The sequence below is a fragment of the Rhinatrema bivittatum genome, chromosome 4 (genome assembly GCF_901001135.1).
Source record: "Rhinatrema bivittatum chromosome 4, aRhiBiv1.1, whole genome shotgun sequence".
Classification (NCBI taxonomy): Eukaryota; Metazoa; Chordata; class Amphibia; order Gymnophiona; family Rhinatrematidae; genus Rhinatrema; species Rhinatrema bivittatum.
The window spans coordinates 7,788,380-7,804,122 of NC_042618.1; the positions used below are offsets into that span (position 1 = coordinate 7,788,380).

General features: G+C 47.9%; 1 protein-coding gene across 5 annotated transcripts in view; it reads right to left on the minus strand.

Annotated features, from left to right (window-relative positions):
- LOC115089624 (phospholipase B1, membrane-associated-like) overlaps nt 1–15,743 on the minus strand; it is a 284,201-nt gene that overhangs the window by 88,156 nt on the left and 180,302 nt on the right. For all 5 annotated transcript variants that reach the window (XM_029597717.1, XM_029597719.1, XM_029597715.1 and 2 more), the window contains one exon: nt 15,069–15,134. In XM_029597717.1, the coding sequence (XP_029453577.1) occupies nt 15,069–15,134 (66 nt within the window). The remainder of the gene's footprint in view (nt 1–15,068; nt 15,135–15,743) is intronic.

Genomic DNA, 15,743 nt, shown 5'->3' on the forward strand with positions numbered 1-15,743 from the left:
CCATAGATAGGATGAAAGGATGAAAGGAATTGTGGTGGTGGTGGTGGTGGCAGCAGCAGCGATATTTGGATGATGCACAGGAATGAAGCCAAAATGCATTCTCGGATTAGTAAGGTGGACTAACAGACACAATATTGCTATCTTGCAACTCTCAGACTCACTTCTGCACTGGATTGGGGTATTTTTGGGGGGAGGGAGGAGGAAACATTTGCTGTTCTCATGAAAGAATTTGGGAAGAGGCGATGTTGCTTATATACAAAGCTGTGTTAGCATCTGACATCCTCTGCCCCTGCTGTCCGTGGTGTCCTGGTGACTGTGAACCTTTTCTGTAGGAGACATGTGAGATGGGTCCTGCAGGAGCAGGAGGCAGGCAGAGAGGAGTTCCATGTGGCGGGACTCTGAAGGAAGTTGCCTGCTGGCTGCTAGGCTCCTGGAGGGACTGAACAGAGAGAAAAATGTCAGACGGGAGCTGTCATGTCATGACTTTTTCCGGTGACTAGGAGAGGAAGGAACAGCCATGCAAGGCTCATACACACACGGAGTGAATTTGAGAAGCACTTCAATGAAGGAGAACTTCAGCCTGAACCTTCGTATCTACTTCCTGGAGGAGCACCTGAGGCAGAGGAATGAGGAGAGCAGTGATGACATATACTGGAGAGTGACTGTCTGCTCCAGGATTCTCTCCGGCCATTGGGAACAGAGGCGGTGGGAAAGGCAGAGCTCTGCTAACAGCCTAGTGGGTGAGCAGCTAAGATGGCATCACCGCAGCTTGTGGAGCCATTGTGCACATGCACGAGAAGAGAAATGTAACAAATCCAGGCAAGGTTGAATATGTGATTGTATACAGGAATTTAGAAGGTCATGTACAGGAGGAGCCCTGTGCGGTCCTGCCAGAGAGCCAAGGCTGAGATAATATCTCTCGCCCCAAACAGCCCTAGAGCCAAGAAGGGACATCTGAGAAGGAAGACAGGGCCATTTGCCCATGAAGTCTATTGCAAGTATAGAATGTACCCTTCATGGAGGCCTTAAACCAGAGGTAGAAAAACGTTTAGAAGAGTAAGGTGCCAGCCAAAGCTTTTTAGAGCCATGGATAATTATTTTTTCATTCCAATTTAAAATTTGGGGTGACTATTGTCATTTTTATTAGGCCTGTAGGAAGAGCCGTGTTGCAGGCACGGCTGGTCCCTTACAGGCAGATAATAAATCGTTATCTATCTGGATTCTAAGAAGATTACTAAGGCTCCTCCATGTCATCCTTGGAGCACCTCTGTGCATGTGCACGTTGTACTCCACGCAGGGGCCGGCACAGTGTGGGAGGGCGGGGGGGCAGGAGGCCCCAGACGCTGCACGATGGGAGGTAGAACTGCAAGCTGCGGACAGCGGTTGAGTCTGCTGCCGTCAGCAGTAGGCTCTGGGGGGGGGGAGAGAGCATGAGATAAAGGCAAACACAACACTTTCATCAGGGCTTTACAAGGTTACAGTAGGCAAACAATTCATGTGAAACTTGAGCCACCAGCAAACGGTTGCTGAGTGATCAAGAAAGCGCAGTGAGAGAGTGAAGGGGGGGAGGACTGGGGGAGAGTGAAAGGGAAGGGGGCTGGGAGAGTGGGAAAGTGAGAAGGGAAGAGGCTGGAGGAGGGGAGCAGTGGAGTCTGGAGAATGAGGAAGGAGATGGGCAGTAGGGGGTGGGAGGAAGGAGAGGAGAAGGGGTTGTACATCCCCCCCCCCCCACTACACCTCCATTGTCCCCCAGGCATGTAACACCTACTCTCCCACCACTCCACCCACACAGACGTACCCCAAATATGCATATACACCCACACTACTCACATTTATACACCCTACACGCACCCATACAGACACACACATACTCCACACACAGGCATCTCCACTCTACCCCCACACATGCAATTCCACCACAACCCCCCCCCCACACCTTACCCAACACCCCCCCTCACTCCCAAATGTACCCCCACACAAACACCTGCACTCTACAAACTTACCACCATCCCCCCACCTCCCCCACCCAAAACACACACATCCTCACCTCCCCCCACTCCCACACACAAGCACCTACACTCCACACATGTACCATTGCCCCTACTTACTTGTGCATCCCAAATGCATGTGCACGAATACTCCAATCCCCCATACACACGCACCCCACCCTACAAGCACACACACATGCACCAACTCCTTTCACCCCCTAACTCCCCACACCTCTCACAATCATGCCCAAGTCCCCCACCCACACACACACTCCACATTCCCAGCCATGCCCCGACATGCACACACACACACACACATACACACACTTTCAGTTATTCCCTGACACACACCAATCACATCAACCCTGTAACGCATACACACGACCCACCCCCTACATATCTGGGGTAAAGAGAACTGTGGCGGCACAAAGTTGTGAGGTAGAGAGTGTACACTCACCCACAGAGCTCACTCACCCCCTTAGACAATACATACACCAAATTCATCCCTTATACCACTCACACCAGCCCCTTAGAAAACACCCACACATTCTCTCACCCTCTTACACAGGGGGAAAGGGGGAGTATGTGGTGATTGCAAGGGAGAATTGGTCCATCCATCAATGTACATCCCCTCACTCTCATCTTCCCAAAACACACATACACACATGAGGAGAAGGGGGAAAATGGGGATTGCAGTGGGGGAGAGGAAGAAAGTGTATATGCACTCACACACACTCGCACAGGAGAGGAGAGGGACACACTCACTACCACAACACATACACATCATTCCCAGACAGGTGGGGAGGGGAGGAATAGGGGGAGAACATGGAAAGTGCAAGGGGGAAAAGTGCGGGCGTAGATTTGTGCGTGCAACCCGGCGTGCACAAATCTACACCCAATTTTATAACATGCACGTACAGCCATGTGCATGTTATAAAATCAGGGGTCGGGGGGAGCTTGCCGTGCCGTGCAGGGCCTCTGTCAGGCCAGGAAACACCTACCAGCTGTGAGGACCGACCCGAGGGGGAGGAGCCAGACGCGCCTTAAAACCGGCGCGAGAGAGGCTGGTTGCCGGGAGCTTGCCGTGCCGTGCAGGGCCTCTGTCAGGCCAGGAAACACCTACCAGCTGTGAGGACCGACCCGAGGGGGAGGAGCCAGACGCGCCTTAAAACCGGCGCGAGAGAGGCTGGTTGCCGGGAGCTTGCCGTGCCGTGCAGGGCCTCTGTCAGGCCAGGAAACACCTACCAGCTGTGAGGACCGACCCGAGGGGGAGGAGCCAGACGCGCCTTAAAACCCGGCGCGAGAGAGGCTGGTTGCCGGGAGCTTGCCGTGCCGTGCAGGGCCTCTGTCAGGCCAGGAAACACCTACCAGCTGTGAGGACCGACCCGAGGGGGAGGAGCCAGACGCACCTTAAAATCGGCGCGAGTGCGGCGCCCCGCAGCCGCCGGCGCCACCAAAGCCGTGCGCACCTAAGGGGTGCGCACGGCTTGGTCCGGCTTAGTCCGGATTGGACGGACTAACAGAGGAAGCCCTGCAGACGGACTCCAATGACTGGGATCAAGGAAAATAAAGGTACAGAAAACGTGTATTTTCTCAGTTAGAATTCTGGTATAAATTTTCTCTAAGTATTATTATGCCAGCTAAACGAAAAGGCAAAGTGAGGGTTTTCCCCTCAGAACCTTTACCTTCATTACTTCAACTTGAGATAGACCGTTTTATGCAGCAGTTAGGAAAAGAGGGTTCCGGTGAGTCCTTTGGGAGCTCCTCGAAAGGAGAACAGGAGACTCCCCAGGATGAGATTTCCCTCAGTCCTGATTACAGACCGCCTCCACCTCAAAGCGATCCAGAAGGAGGTGCAGTAATTTTGCCCACTGATAAAGTGGTGCAAAATGTAACATCTGAGGAAGTTGTTCCGGGACAAAGCTCAGTGATGAATCCCACTGAGCCTGCCTCCATTGGAGGAGAAGAAACAGCTATATTGTCTACAGGTTTACATCTGAACTTCCCCCAAACTGAGAACCCTGTGGATAGACTTTCTTTAACAACTAGGCCAGAGACGGTCACATTAGGGGCTATTTGGGACCTGGTAAGTGGTTTGAATGCCACTGTAAATAGGTTGGAGGGGAAAATAGATTCGGTATCCTCTAATTTACAACAACAATTATATGGTACACAAAGACAAGTTACTGAAATGTCAACAAGAGTAGATGAAGTTGAAAATAATATAAGAACTGTGCAGTCTGTTAATAATTTAGTTGTAAAGGACCAGATTGCATGTTTAAAGCGTTTGGAAATCCTTGAAAATAATATGAGACAATTAAATGTAAGGATTGTAAATTTTCCTAAAATAGCGGGAGAAATCCCATTTACGTCCTTGAAAAGATTTTTCACTGAGGTTCTGGGATTTACAGAAAATAGTATTCCATCAATTAATTCTTGCTTTTTTGTAAAGAAAAGAACCTCAGATCCTGTTGTATCAATACCTAGTAATTTAACAAGTTTTTTAGAAAACTCTACCTTACAGGTAATAGAACGAAGTACATTGATTGTTTCTTTAATTACTACAGCTGATGTGAGTAATTTCATGAAAGTTTACTTTCAGAAATTTCCTGTTAATTATTGTGGTCAAGATGTAAAAATTTTCCCAGACCTGGCTCCCTCTACACGTATTAAAAGAAAAGAATTTCTGGCATTAAGATCAAGGGTAACTGCACTAGGGTTTTCCTATATGCTCAGATACCCTTGTCGATGTATAATTAAGCGGGGAAATGAAACTTTTATCTTCTCCCAATTAGAACATCTAACCCAATTTGTAGGGGCAAGAGAGCCAACTGCCTCTTCCCCAATAATACCCTGAAGTATCAGGCATTTTGTAATGAAACTGCAATAACTGTACCATATGTAATAGAAATTAGTTTATCCTATTTAATCTCCTAAATAATGATTTCCATTGATCCCAGGTTTAAATTCCTTTAAATTATCACTAAAATAAGTTATACAAAAGAGTGGTTTTGCAACATTTGCTGTACGATTATGGTGTATATTTTTCAGTTAAAAATTTTTTCTTTGGAAATCTAAACAGTATTGTCAAATGTTGAAATAAGGACTGAAAAAATTTACTGTATATCTGTCGTAATGTATTATGACATGAAAATTGAGAAATAAAGAATTAAAAAAAAAAAAAAAAATCAGGGGTCGGCGCACGCAAGGGGGTGCACACTTGTGTACGCCGAGCCCTAGGGGAGCCCCGATGGCTTTCCCCATTCCCTCCGAGGCCGCTCCAAAATCAGAGCGGACCCTCAGAGGGAACTTTCCTTCCGCCCCCTCACCTTCCCCTCCCTTCCCCTCCTTTACACGCCCCCAGTCCTACCAAAATCACCCCCCTACCTTTATTTTATAAGTTGAGCCTGCCTCCAGGCAGGTGTAGGTTGCGCTTGCGTCTGAGTGCTGGCGCGGGATCCCCTGGCACGGCCGCTGTGCCGGAGGCCTCGGTCCCGCCCCCACCCTACCCCGAACTGCCCCATCCCACCCATTCCCCACCCCTTTTTTCAAGCCCTGGGACATACGCGCATCTCAGAGCTTGTGTGCGTTGCCGGGCCTATGCAAAATAGGCTCGGCGCACGCAGGAGCTGGTTTAAAAGGGTTACGTACGTATATTACGCGCGTAACCCTTTTAAGATCCATCCCTTGGCGTCTTGAGTACTTAAACATGATAACGTAATTTAACATAAATATGATGGCTTAAATTAACTAGAACTTAATAACTTAAATAATTTAACAGAAAGGTGCAAATATATGTTAACAGAGAAGCTGAAGAAATTATGGAGACATTTGGAAATTTCATCGAGGGTGAGAAACCATCGTGTTATAGTGGGCGTGGGGGCCCTTTAATGGAAAAGCTTCGAACTTAGTGATTTGTTCATGTCTGCAAATATTAGTAGAGGATTTCCTGGGGGTTCAATAGGCGGGTTGATGGAGTTCTGGTGGTTGGAGGTATGGTAGGGGTTAGGTCTCTGGGGGAAAGGCTTTTTGGAAGAGCCATGTTTTCAGATGTTTTTTGAAGATTTGAGTCGAGGGTTCAGATCTAAGTTGAGTTGGTAGATTGTTCCATAGTGAGGATCCAGCGACTGATAGGGTGCGTTTCCTGACTCTGGATAAGTGCACTGCTTTTGGGGGGGGGGGGGGGGATTGAGAGGAGCCCGAATTCGGTGGAACGAAGACTCCTTCGGGGGTGTAAAGGTGGAGGGATGTGTTAAGCCAGTCCATCTTGTCATTGTTCCATTTTTTGTGGATGAGTGATAGGGTTTTGTATTGAAATTCTGAAGTTGATAGGTAGCCAGTGAAGGTCCTTGAGGATGGGTGTGATGTGGTCGGATCTTTTGCTGTTTGTGAGGGATCTTGTAGCCACGTTTTGGAGTAGCTGCATAGGTCTGAGGGTGGAGGCTGAATGGCAGAGGAGGAGGGTGTTGCAGTAGTCGAGCTTAGAGAATAGTAGAGATTGGAGGATGGTTCGGTAATCTTGGGAGTGGATAAGCAGTTTGAGTCATTCTAGGATCTGTGGTTTGAAGAATCCATTTTTTATCACTGTGTTGATGTGTTATTTGAGGTTTAGTTCGTTGTCAAGTATGACGCTAAGGTCTTTTACTGAGGGGTTAGCTGCTTCTCCATGATGGGTTGGTGCGGATTCGAGGGAGAGAGGTGTGGTGTGGTTGTTTGTTATGTAGAGGATTTCGGTCTTGTTTTGGTTGAGAGAGAGAGACAGTTTGTTTATTTATTTATTTATTTATTTATTTAAAGCTTTTTTATACCGAGGTTCAGGTAACAGAGCTACTAATCACCTCAGTTCACATTTAAACCATCAAACAAATGACATGAGATATGTCTTACAGTGAACAAGGAAGAAAACAACTTGGAAACAAACAGTTTCCAACAGTTGTGAGAGTAGTTGAGTTATTTGTGCTAGAAGTTTGTCCCAGATCTTTACTGTGTTTTCAAGGGTTTTGTTTAGGGGGAATAGGATTTGTAAGTCATCCGCAAGGCTTGATGAAATCAATGTACTTGTTGGGGTTGTCTGACCCTCGTGTGAGGGTACTGAAGTTGGAGGTTGGTTTGTATAAGTTTGTGATCCGACCAGGGTATGGAGGTAGCTGTGGGTGAGTGGTTGTTGGAGATTTTATTGTTGATGAATATTGGGTCCAGGGTATGACTGGATTTTTGGGTAGGGGTGTTGATTATTTGTTTAAAGCCAATTGCAGACATGGTGTTGGTGAAGAGCTCGCAGGCTGGAGAGAGGGGTGTTGTGTCTAAGTGAAGATTGAAGTCTCCTAGGATGATTGCAGGCTGTCAATGTTAATGTTAGTGGATATGGCTTCAATTAGTGGAGATAGGTTGTGTTGGAGTAATCCTGGGGGGGGGGGTAAGAGTAGGATGATTTGAAGGTTTTTGGATTTGAATAGGCTTGTTTCGAAGTGGGGGCGGGGGGAGGTCGAGCAGTTGGGTTGTAAATTTGAATTTTTTTTAGTGCTAGGAAAAGCAGACCACCACCTTTTCTTTTCGGTCTGGGTATGGAATAGATATTGTAGACAGCTTTGGGGAGTTGGTTGAGGACTACTGTGTCACTGCTTTTGAGCCAAGATTCAGTGATACAAAGGATATCCGGACGGTTGTCTAATAGTAGGTCGTGGAGAATAGGAATTTTCTTGGTGATGGATTGGGCGTTGATTAAGAACAGGGTGAGGACAGTGAGGGCGGACCAATGCACATTAGGGTTAATGGGGATAGAGGTAAGCAATCTTGAGTGGAATGTGTGGTGCCTGTGGTTTCTTTTGGGCTTGTTGGGGTGGGGTTGTTTGGGAATGGGGTGTATCTCTGCCATGTTGGGGTGGTTTGTATGTGAGGGTGCCGTGTCAGGTGGAGGGCATCTTGAGTAGGTGGAAAGGCGGGAGTTCTGTATTGAAGAGGGCGAGGGAGAAGGGCTTGTGGGCAAAATGGTTTGTATTGGTTTCCTGGGAGAGACAGGAGGGAGGTGAACAGGTGGAAGGGCACAAAGGTGTGGCACAAAGAGGCGCACTAAGAAGTAGGCCCCTTTGTTGCACTCCTTTGGTGCGCCTCAGATAGCCCTTTAAAGGGCTCAGGTCACGCCGGTGTTGGTGGTTGCAGTGGGGGGGGGGGGGGGGGCCTACCGCCTTTCCGAGGAGATTGCGTTGGGACGACTGGGAGGCGATCGGAGGCTGGGGTCAGCGAGTGTGGATGCGAATCCCTGGACCTCAGCGGGTCAGCACCGATCGCGTGGGCTTGCTGTGCGGCCACGAAAGGATCGATGGCAGCCTGCGTTAGCCTTTTAAAGGACTTGGGTCACGCCGATGACACTGGTTGCGGTGGGGGGGCCTACCGCCATTCCGAGGAGGTTACTTTGGGCTGACTGGGAGGCTGTTGGAGGGCTGGGGTCGGCGAGTGTGGATGCAAAGCCCTGGACCCCAGCAGGTCAGCGCCAATCGCGTGGGCTTGCTGTGCGGCCGAGAGAGCCACATCTGATAATGGCTCCAATACTGTTTGAAACAAGGCCTCTAGTACTTCTTGGAACAAGGCCTTTAGTTTGCACTGATGCAAGGTAGTTTAAAGTTCACCTGTGTAAAAGTTATTTTCCTGCTATAGCAGATTCTGGGCCTGTCAGAATTTATCCTGTGCATGGCTATTATAATTCATAACTGGTGCATCATTGGTAAATAGGAGATATTGCCCTAAATAATCCCCTGCCAATATGAAAGAAACACTCTTCTTCTCTCATGTTACACATGAAATATCAGGAAATACAGTCAACAATTGGTCATAAAAAGGTGAGGCTACATTCCTAAAGTATCTACACATAACATTGCTAACATCTCCCCCCATCTAAGGGGGAGGAGGAATAGCCTAGTGGTTAGAGCAGTGAACTATGAACCAAGAGACCAGCATTCAAGTCCTGCTGTCGCTCCTTGTAACCTTGGGCAAGTCACTTTACCCTCCATTGCCTCAGGTACAAAAACTTAGATTGTAAACTCTCTGGGGATAGAGAAATACCTACAGTAGCTGAATGTAAACTGGTGTGATATCTCAATTGAGATCGAATGTCTTTATATAAATAAATCTTGAGCTGATACAAATGTAACCAACAAAGTAGCACAATCCAAACTTTCAGGTAAAGAACTCTAAGAAATTTGTCAAATTAGGAAAACCAAACTGAAATTGAACATTAGCATTACCAACGGAAGTCGTTGTTGTAAGGGATATCACATCACCATCGTGTTTATCCCCCATCTGTTCCATATTTAAGGAAAAAGAATCACTTAGAATAAGCACCTAGAGAATTATCCAGATCAATCATCATCTCCCATAATGAATCCAGCGTCACCAGCTTAGATCGAGCAGGAGCTACAAAGAGCCCACTGAGTCTGAGCAGAAACCAGGGGGGGACGGGGGCACTGCTGCAGTCATGCCCATCTCAACTGGGGAGAAGATCTTGCAAACAGGGACTGAGTAGATAAAAAAAACTCACCCCTATAATTGTCCAAAGGCAGTTCAACTTTCTGCAATACCATCTCCAACATCCAGCAAGCCCTCTCCAGCAATGTCATAGCTGGGCGCTGCGGTATTGAGAGAAGGAGGATATCGCTGTGCTGGGGGAAGCTATTGCTCAAGTGGGCTGAGGAAGGCCTCCATTGCAGACGCCGGCAATGCTCCTTCTTTTATGCCAGCACCATCATGTTTCTTGGTTCTCTGAAGGCTGGCCAGTGAGGCGATAATGTTGGTGATCAGCTGCTGGCTGATTGTACTGTTTGTTTTATGAGGAATGGTGATGATTCTGTTTTTCCATTGTTGCAGAGTCTGTTTTTCCATTGTTGCAGAGTCTGACTTATTACAGTTTCCAGTTCAGTTTTTGTCTATATGTGTCTATTTGTAATTTATTCTGTATTTGTTGAGGGTTTAACTGTGTTCTGCATATGTGATAGAGGTGAGGTATTCTGCTACTGTGTACCGTAGTTTCTGTGTAGGGGGTCTGAGGTATCCTGGCTTGTTCTCTTTTCCTAATAGGAACTGTATTGATGTTTTAGGACCTGGTGTAATATTTGCAGTGTTGCTTTTAATGGGTCGGGAAGTTACTTTTGAGTGTTGGCAGTTAGTAATGTTTTGATATGGAAGGTTTATCATATTGCAATTTGTAATTCAATTTATTCATGGCTTTCTGAGGGCCAAGATCACACCTAACACACTTTACAATAAGACTAATATGTAAGTAAGTGCATTTATTTATTTATTTGATTTATATTCCAAGTGACTTGATTTTTTTGCAGGATTTTCGGGTTGACACCATAATAGTACATGTAAATATAATATACCTGTTGTAATGTTTTTACTTCCTAAAGACTGTACTTTTTATGTAAAGTCTTTTGTTATAAATGCATAATTTGTGGGAGATCACGTGATGCAGTAAGGGGATCAGATGCACGATTTCCCTTGCCGGCCCTGCCGCTTCCATCCTAGCCCATCTGGGCCTCCCAAACTTAATTTGCACTGAATAATTTGGTTCATTGGCAAAGTGTGACCCCTTCTTCTTTAAAATCTGGCAGTATGTCCTCCTGGACTGCGAAGAAAGACAAGGAAAAGGAGAGGGCCCGTCCACCCGACCAGGCCTTGGAGGAGGAGAGCATAAACCCGGAGGCTTCCCCAGTAGTGGCGCTGGAGGAGATAAAATCGGCAGTCAGAGAGGCATTGGGTCCCAAACTCTTAACTATTTCTAATCAACTACAAGAACTGACTGCCTCTATAACGGGGTTTGAATCCCGGTTTGCTGCGATTGAACAGCGCGTTTCCGATATACAGGATGATCAGGCTGATACCCGACGAGAACTGGACACGCTGAAAGCCGTGGTGACAGAACAGTCCGACAGCCTGGAAGACCTGGAGAATCGGTCCCGGCGCTCGAATTTAAGGTTAGTCGGACTGCCGGAGAAAATTGCGGACAAGGACTTAGCGGCCTTTTTGGAGGAATGGCTACCGTGTGCGCTGGAGCTTTCACGGGTGCATGGGCCCTTAAGAGTTGAAAGGGCGCATCAAATAGGCCCAAAACGGGCCGAAGACACGCGGCCCCGGGTTACTATAGCAAAAATTTTGAATTTTCAAAATAAAACAGAAATTTTACGAGCCGCTCGCAGTGGGTCCGGTCTCATTTACGAAAATTCCAAGATACTTGTTTTTCAGGACTTTTCCACAAATCTCAGCCAGCAACGTAGGGCTCTCACACCATTTTGTGCTTGCCTTTACGCCATGAAGATCAGGGCAAACATCATCTACCCGGCACGTCTCCGAGTCCCCACAGCGAATGGCGTAAGGTGGCTTAATTCACTGGAGGAAGCGCGGTAATACTGGGCTACTCTGGATCGGTCTGCTTCAACGGAAGTGGGCGCCCCTGGTTCAGAGTCGTGATCTTTCAAACAGCAGTTGGTGTCAGGTGATTTGGTAAGCCTCGCTGAGATTTGCGGTCGGCGATCGCTGAGACTACAGGACAGATACTTGCATTAATCCAGCAGTTAATCTTCTTTGAGTGGGACAGTTTTGGGACTCATATACCGTGAGAGCGAGCCTTGAGACTCTTCACTGACTTAGGAGGACATGGAAGAGAGCGAATCAAGTTTGGATCCTGCCTGCCTGGTGACCAACAGTGCGTCCAGTGTTTTTCCTGCTGCTCGAGTTGTGGCAGTGGAAAACATGCAGGCGACGCTCCTGCTCCGTGGGTTTACTACGTTCTTTTTTTTCATATAGTTGGCTTGTTTGAGCCTTTGGTTTCTTGTACCCTACTAGCGACCGGTTCTAAGGGGCGCAGCCTTACTCTGATTTATTGTATACAGTCCGGGGGCTGAGTTGCATTCTCTATGTGTGTGGGGGGAAGTGTATCTGTTACTTCTTAATTTACCTGTTGCATGAGGCTTGTATGGTTCATGGTTTATACTGTTTGTGTATCGGGGGGGGCTGGTTGGGCTGGGGTGGGGGATAGGGAACGGTATGCATCCAGGTGATCTCTCTCAGGTTGTGGGGATGTGTTTTTCAGTATCCTAGGGGGGAGGGGGGGAGGGTTGGGGTTTAATTGTTTTTACAGACAGGTTAATATAGTATGATGTGTGTTTAGACACTCATGCTGTTATTCTATTTGTGGCCCGGGAGATAGCGGAGAGCTGTACAGGGATCTTAGCTGGGAGGTTCCCTGTCTCTCAAAACCATTTCATCTTTCTCATTTTTTTCTCTGCAGTATTAGATGCTGGCTAAGCAACAAGCCCGTTTGATTTCTTGGAATATCTGTGGTATTAACTCACCAATTAAACGAACGAAAATTCTCTCGCTCCTAAAGAAAAAATCAGCGGAGGTGGTGTTTCTTCAGGAGACACACCTCACGGATGTGGAGCACCAGAAATTATGCCACGACTGGGTGGGGTCCGTACATTTTGCATCAGCCACTACTAAATCTGCTGGAGTCGCTATCCTTATACATAAGCGTTTGCCTTTCTCTGTTAAACTTGAAATTAAAGATCCTCAGGGTCGATATATTATATTAATAGCAGAGCTTTTTCAGCACCCGTTGGTGATGTGTAACTTATATGCACCCAACAATCCACCCTTCTTCTTTTTTCAGACCATTTATTTTATTTATTTAGAAACTTTTATATACCGGTATTAGTGGGGACATCATACCGGTTCACATATTAACAAAAGATTTAGAAGTACATTTCAACAGGGGAGGCGAACTGGGCAGGGGGTTAACCTAGAGCAGTAGGGAAAATAGATTAAACAACAAGACCATCCATGGTCATTTAGAAACGCTATGTTTTACAGGCTACCTGGGTAAACTGACAATACCTGAGCTGCTGGCTGGCTTGATACGCCCGAAACGGCACACCTGGTTTCGGTTATTGAGATTATTGCACTCCCCAAGGGCTGTGCCTTCTTCATTCCTTTGCAGGAAAATCCTGACTTTTCTCCTGGGCCGACCTCCAAAGGGCTAGATTTTAAAAGCCCTGTGCGTGTAAATCCTGCCAGATTTATGCACACAGGGCACTCGCACGCCAGGGTGCTCAAAGCCCCGGGACGCAGGTAAGTCCTGGGGCTTCGTAAAAGGGGCGGGAGGGGGCGTATACGGGGTCAGTGGGCTGTCCGGGGCAGGTCCAGGGGCATGGCGATGGTTCGGGGGTGGGCCGGGAGGGTGGTCCCGAGTCCCCCAGCACTGCGACCTGCTTCAAGCAGGCGTAACTTGCACAAAAAAAGGTAGGGGGGGATTTAGGTAGGGCTGGGGGGGTGGGGTAGATAGGGGAAGGCAGGGGAAGGTGGGGGGACGCGGAAGGAAAGTTCCCTCCGAGGCTGCTCCGATTTCTGAGCAGCCTCGGAGGGAACCGAGGCAGGCTGCGCGGCTCGGCGCGCGCTGCTGCCGATTTTGCGCAGCCTTGCGCACACCAACTCCGGATTTTTGTTCGCGCCAGTTGCGTGAACAAAAGTACGCGCACGCGTACTTATTTAAGATCTACCTCATAGTGTTTAGGCGATGGGCTGCCCGAGGAATAACACTGTTGGGGAATGTTCTGGATGACACAGGGCACTTACTTCAGCCCCCCAAATTGTCCACACTTTATGGTTTTGGCAATATTTCAGTGTTCTCTTATTTTCAACGTTCTCATTATGTTCCTTGCCAGAAGCTGGTTTAATGCCAGGTGGATTTAAGGCTATTGCAGCTTGCCTCTTATTAGAGTGGGCTACCGTGCCTTCTCTTTCTCATTACTATAACCATCTGAGGAAGCTCACTTATCAAAATCCATGCTCTGTCCTGGCAGATTGCTGGAATAGGGAAGGGGAATTTCGGATCTTGGCCACTAGGGATGTGAATCGTTTTTTGACGATTTAAAATATCGTCCGATATATTTTAAATCGTCAAAAATCGTTAGAGGCGATATACAATAGGAATTCCCATGATTTATCGTCAAAAATCGTAAATCGGGGGAAGGGGGAGGGGAAGGGGGAGGGCGGGAAAACTGGCACACTAAAACAACCCTAAAACCCACCCCGACCCTTTAAAATAAATCCCCCACCCTCCTGAACCCCCCCAAAATGTCTTAAATTACCTGGGGTCCAGTGGGGGGTCCCAGTGTGATCTTCCACTCTTGGGCCACGGGTGCGTTAATAGAAATGGCGCCAGCGCTACCTTTGCCCTGTCATATGACAGGGCAAAGGTAGCGCCGGCGCCATTTTGGTTCCTGTCCCCTGACGTCACGAGCGCAGGAGATTGCTCCCGGACCCCCGCTGGACCCCCAGGGACTTTTGGCCAGCTTGGGGGGGCCTCCTGACCCCCACAAGACTTGCCAAAAGCCCAGCAGGGGTCCGGGAGCGACCTCCTGCACTCAAATCGTATTGCCGTATTGCAAAATGGCAATATGGCCATACGGCTGGCGCCATATTGCAATACAAAATGGCGCCGGCCGTTTGGCCATATTGCCGTATTGCAAAATGGTGCCGGCCGTATGGCCGTAAGGCCGGCGCCATTTTGCAATACGGCAATATGGCCATACGGCCGGCGCCATTTTGTATTGCAATATGGCGCCAGCCGTATGGCCATTTTGCAATACGGCAATACGATTCGAATGCAGGAGGTCGCTCACGGACCCCTGCTGGGCTTTTGGCAAGTCTTGTGGGGGTCAGGAGGCCCCCCCAAGCTGGCCAAAAGTCCCTGGGGGTCCAGCGGGGGTCCGGGAGCAATCTCCTGCGCTCGTGACGTCAGGGGACAGGAACCAAAATGGCGCCGGCACCATTTCTATTAAGCGTATTTTTGCTCATGTGCCCAATACACACATTTATAGGTGCATGCACGCTCTTTTCAAAATGTACCTGTTAGGGAATAGCCACTATTATCACTGCTTGATAGCAGCATGGGATCTATTTATTATTTGGGATCTTGCCAGGTACTTGTGACTTGGATTGGCTACTGTCAGACACAGGATACTGGGCTTGATGGACCCTCGGTCTGACCCAGTATGGCAGTTCTTATTTAATATATTCTGCGCCTACCTCTTTATATAAAACGTCCAGGGTTAACTTCATATTACGAACAATGCTCTCAGCTGAGTTCCTAAACTGGCAAAAACAAACATATAAATGCTTCATTATCTAATGTACTTCAGTTTGTTTCCTGATGAGAAGTACAGAGCAGAGTCAATTACTTTCTACCCAATGCTAAACACAGAGCTCATATTCAGGTCAATACAGTAAAGTGCGGCCGCGGTTACCCTGCTCCTAACCCGCTTTCTACTCACTTTTCGGCCGCGTTAGCCCTTCCTGCGATACACAATCCCCTTTAACCTACTCTTACCGCGTCCTTAAATCACCGGGTAACCCCTTCCGCCCACGGCATGTATATTGAGAGACGATACAGTGAAAGTCTGATTGCTTTGCAGAAGACCACTGATGAGTAAAAATAGTGGTAACTAAACATTATTGTATTACAGGAGTGTGCTGATCCATGTAATTTACACATTCCTTTGTTGGGTGACCTTCCCCTCTGATGTGCTAGAACGCTATTAAAATGTGATGGGGGGAGGGGGAATCGATACCACTGGAGTAACTGCATAAGGAACAACACTTAAAAGAAGCAGCAAGAAAGGGGACTTTTGTACTTCCCTCTTTCCACAAGGGGCCATTCTTCAGATGCTGCAGAGCACTCGCCAACTCATTGCAGCTTTGAAA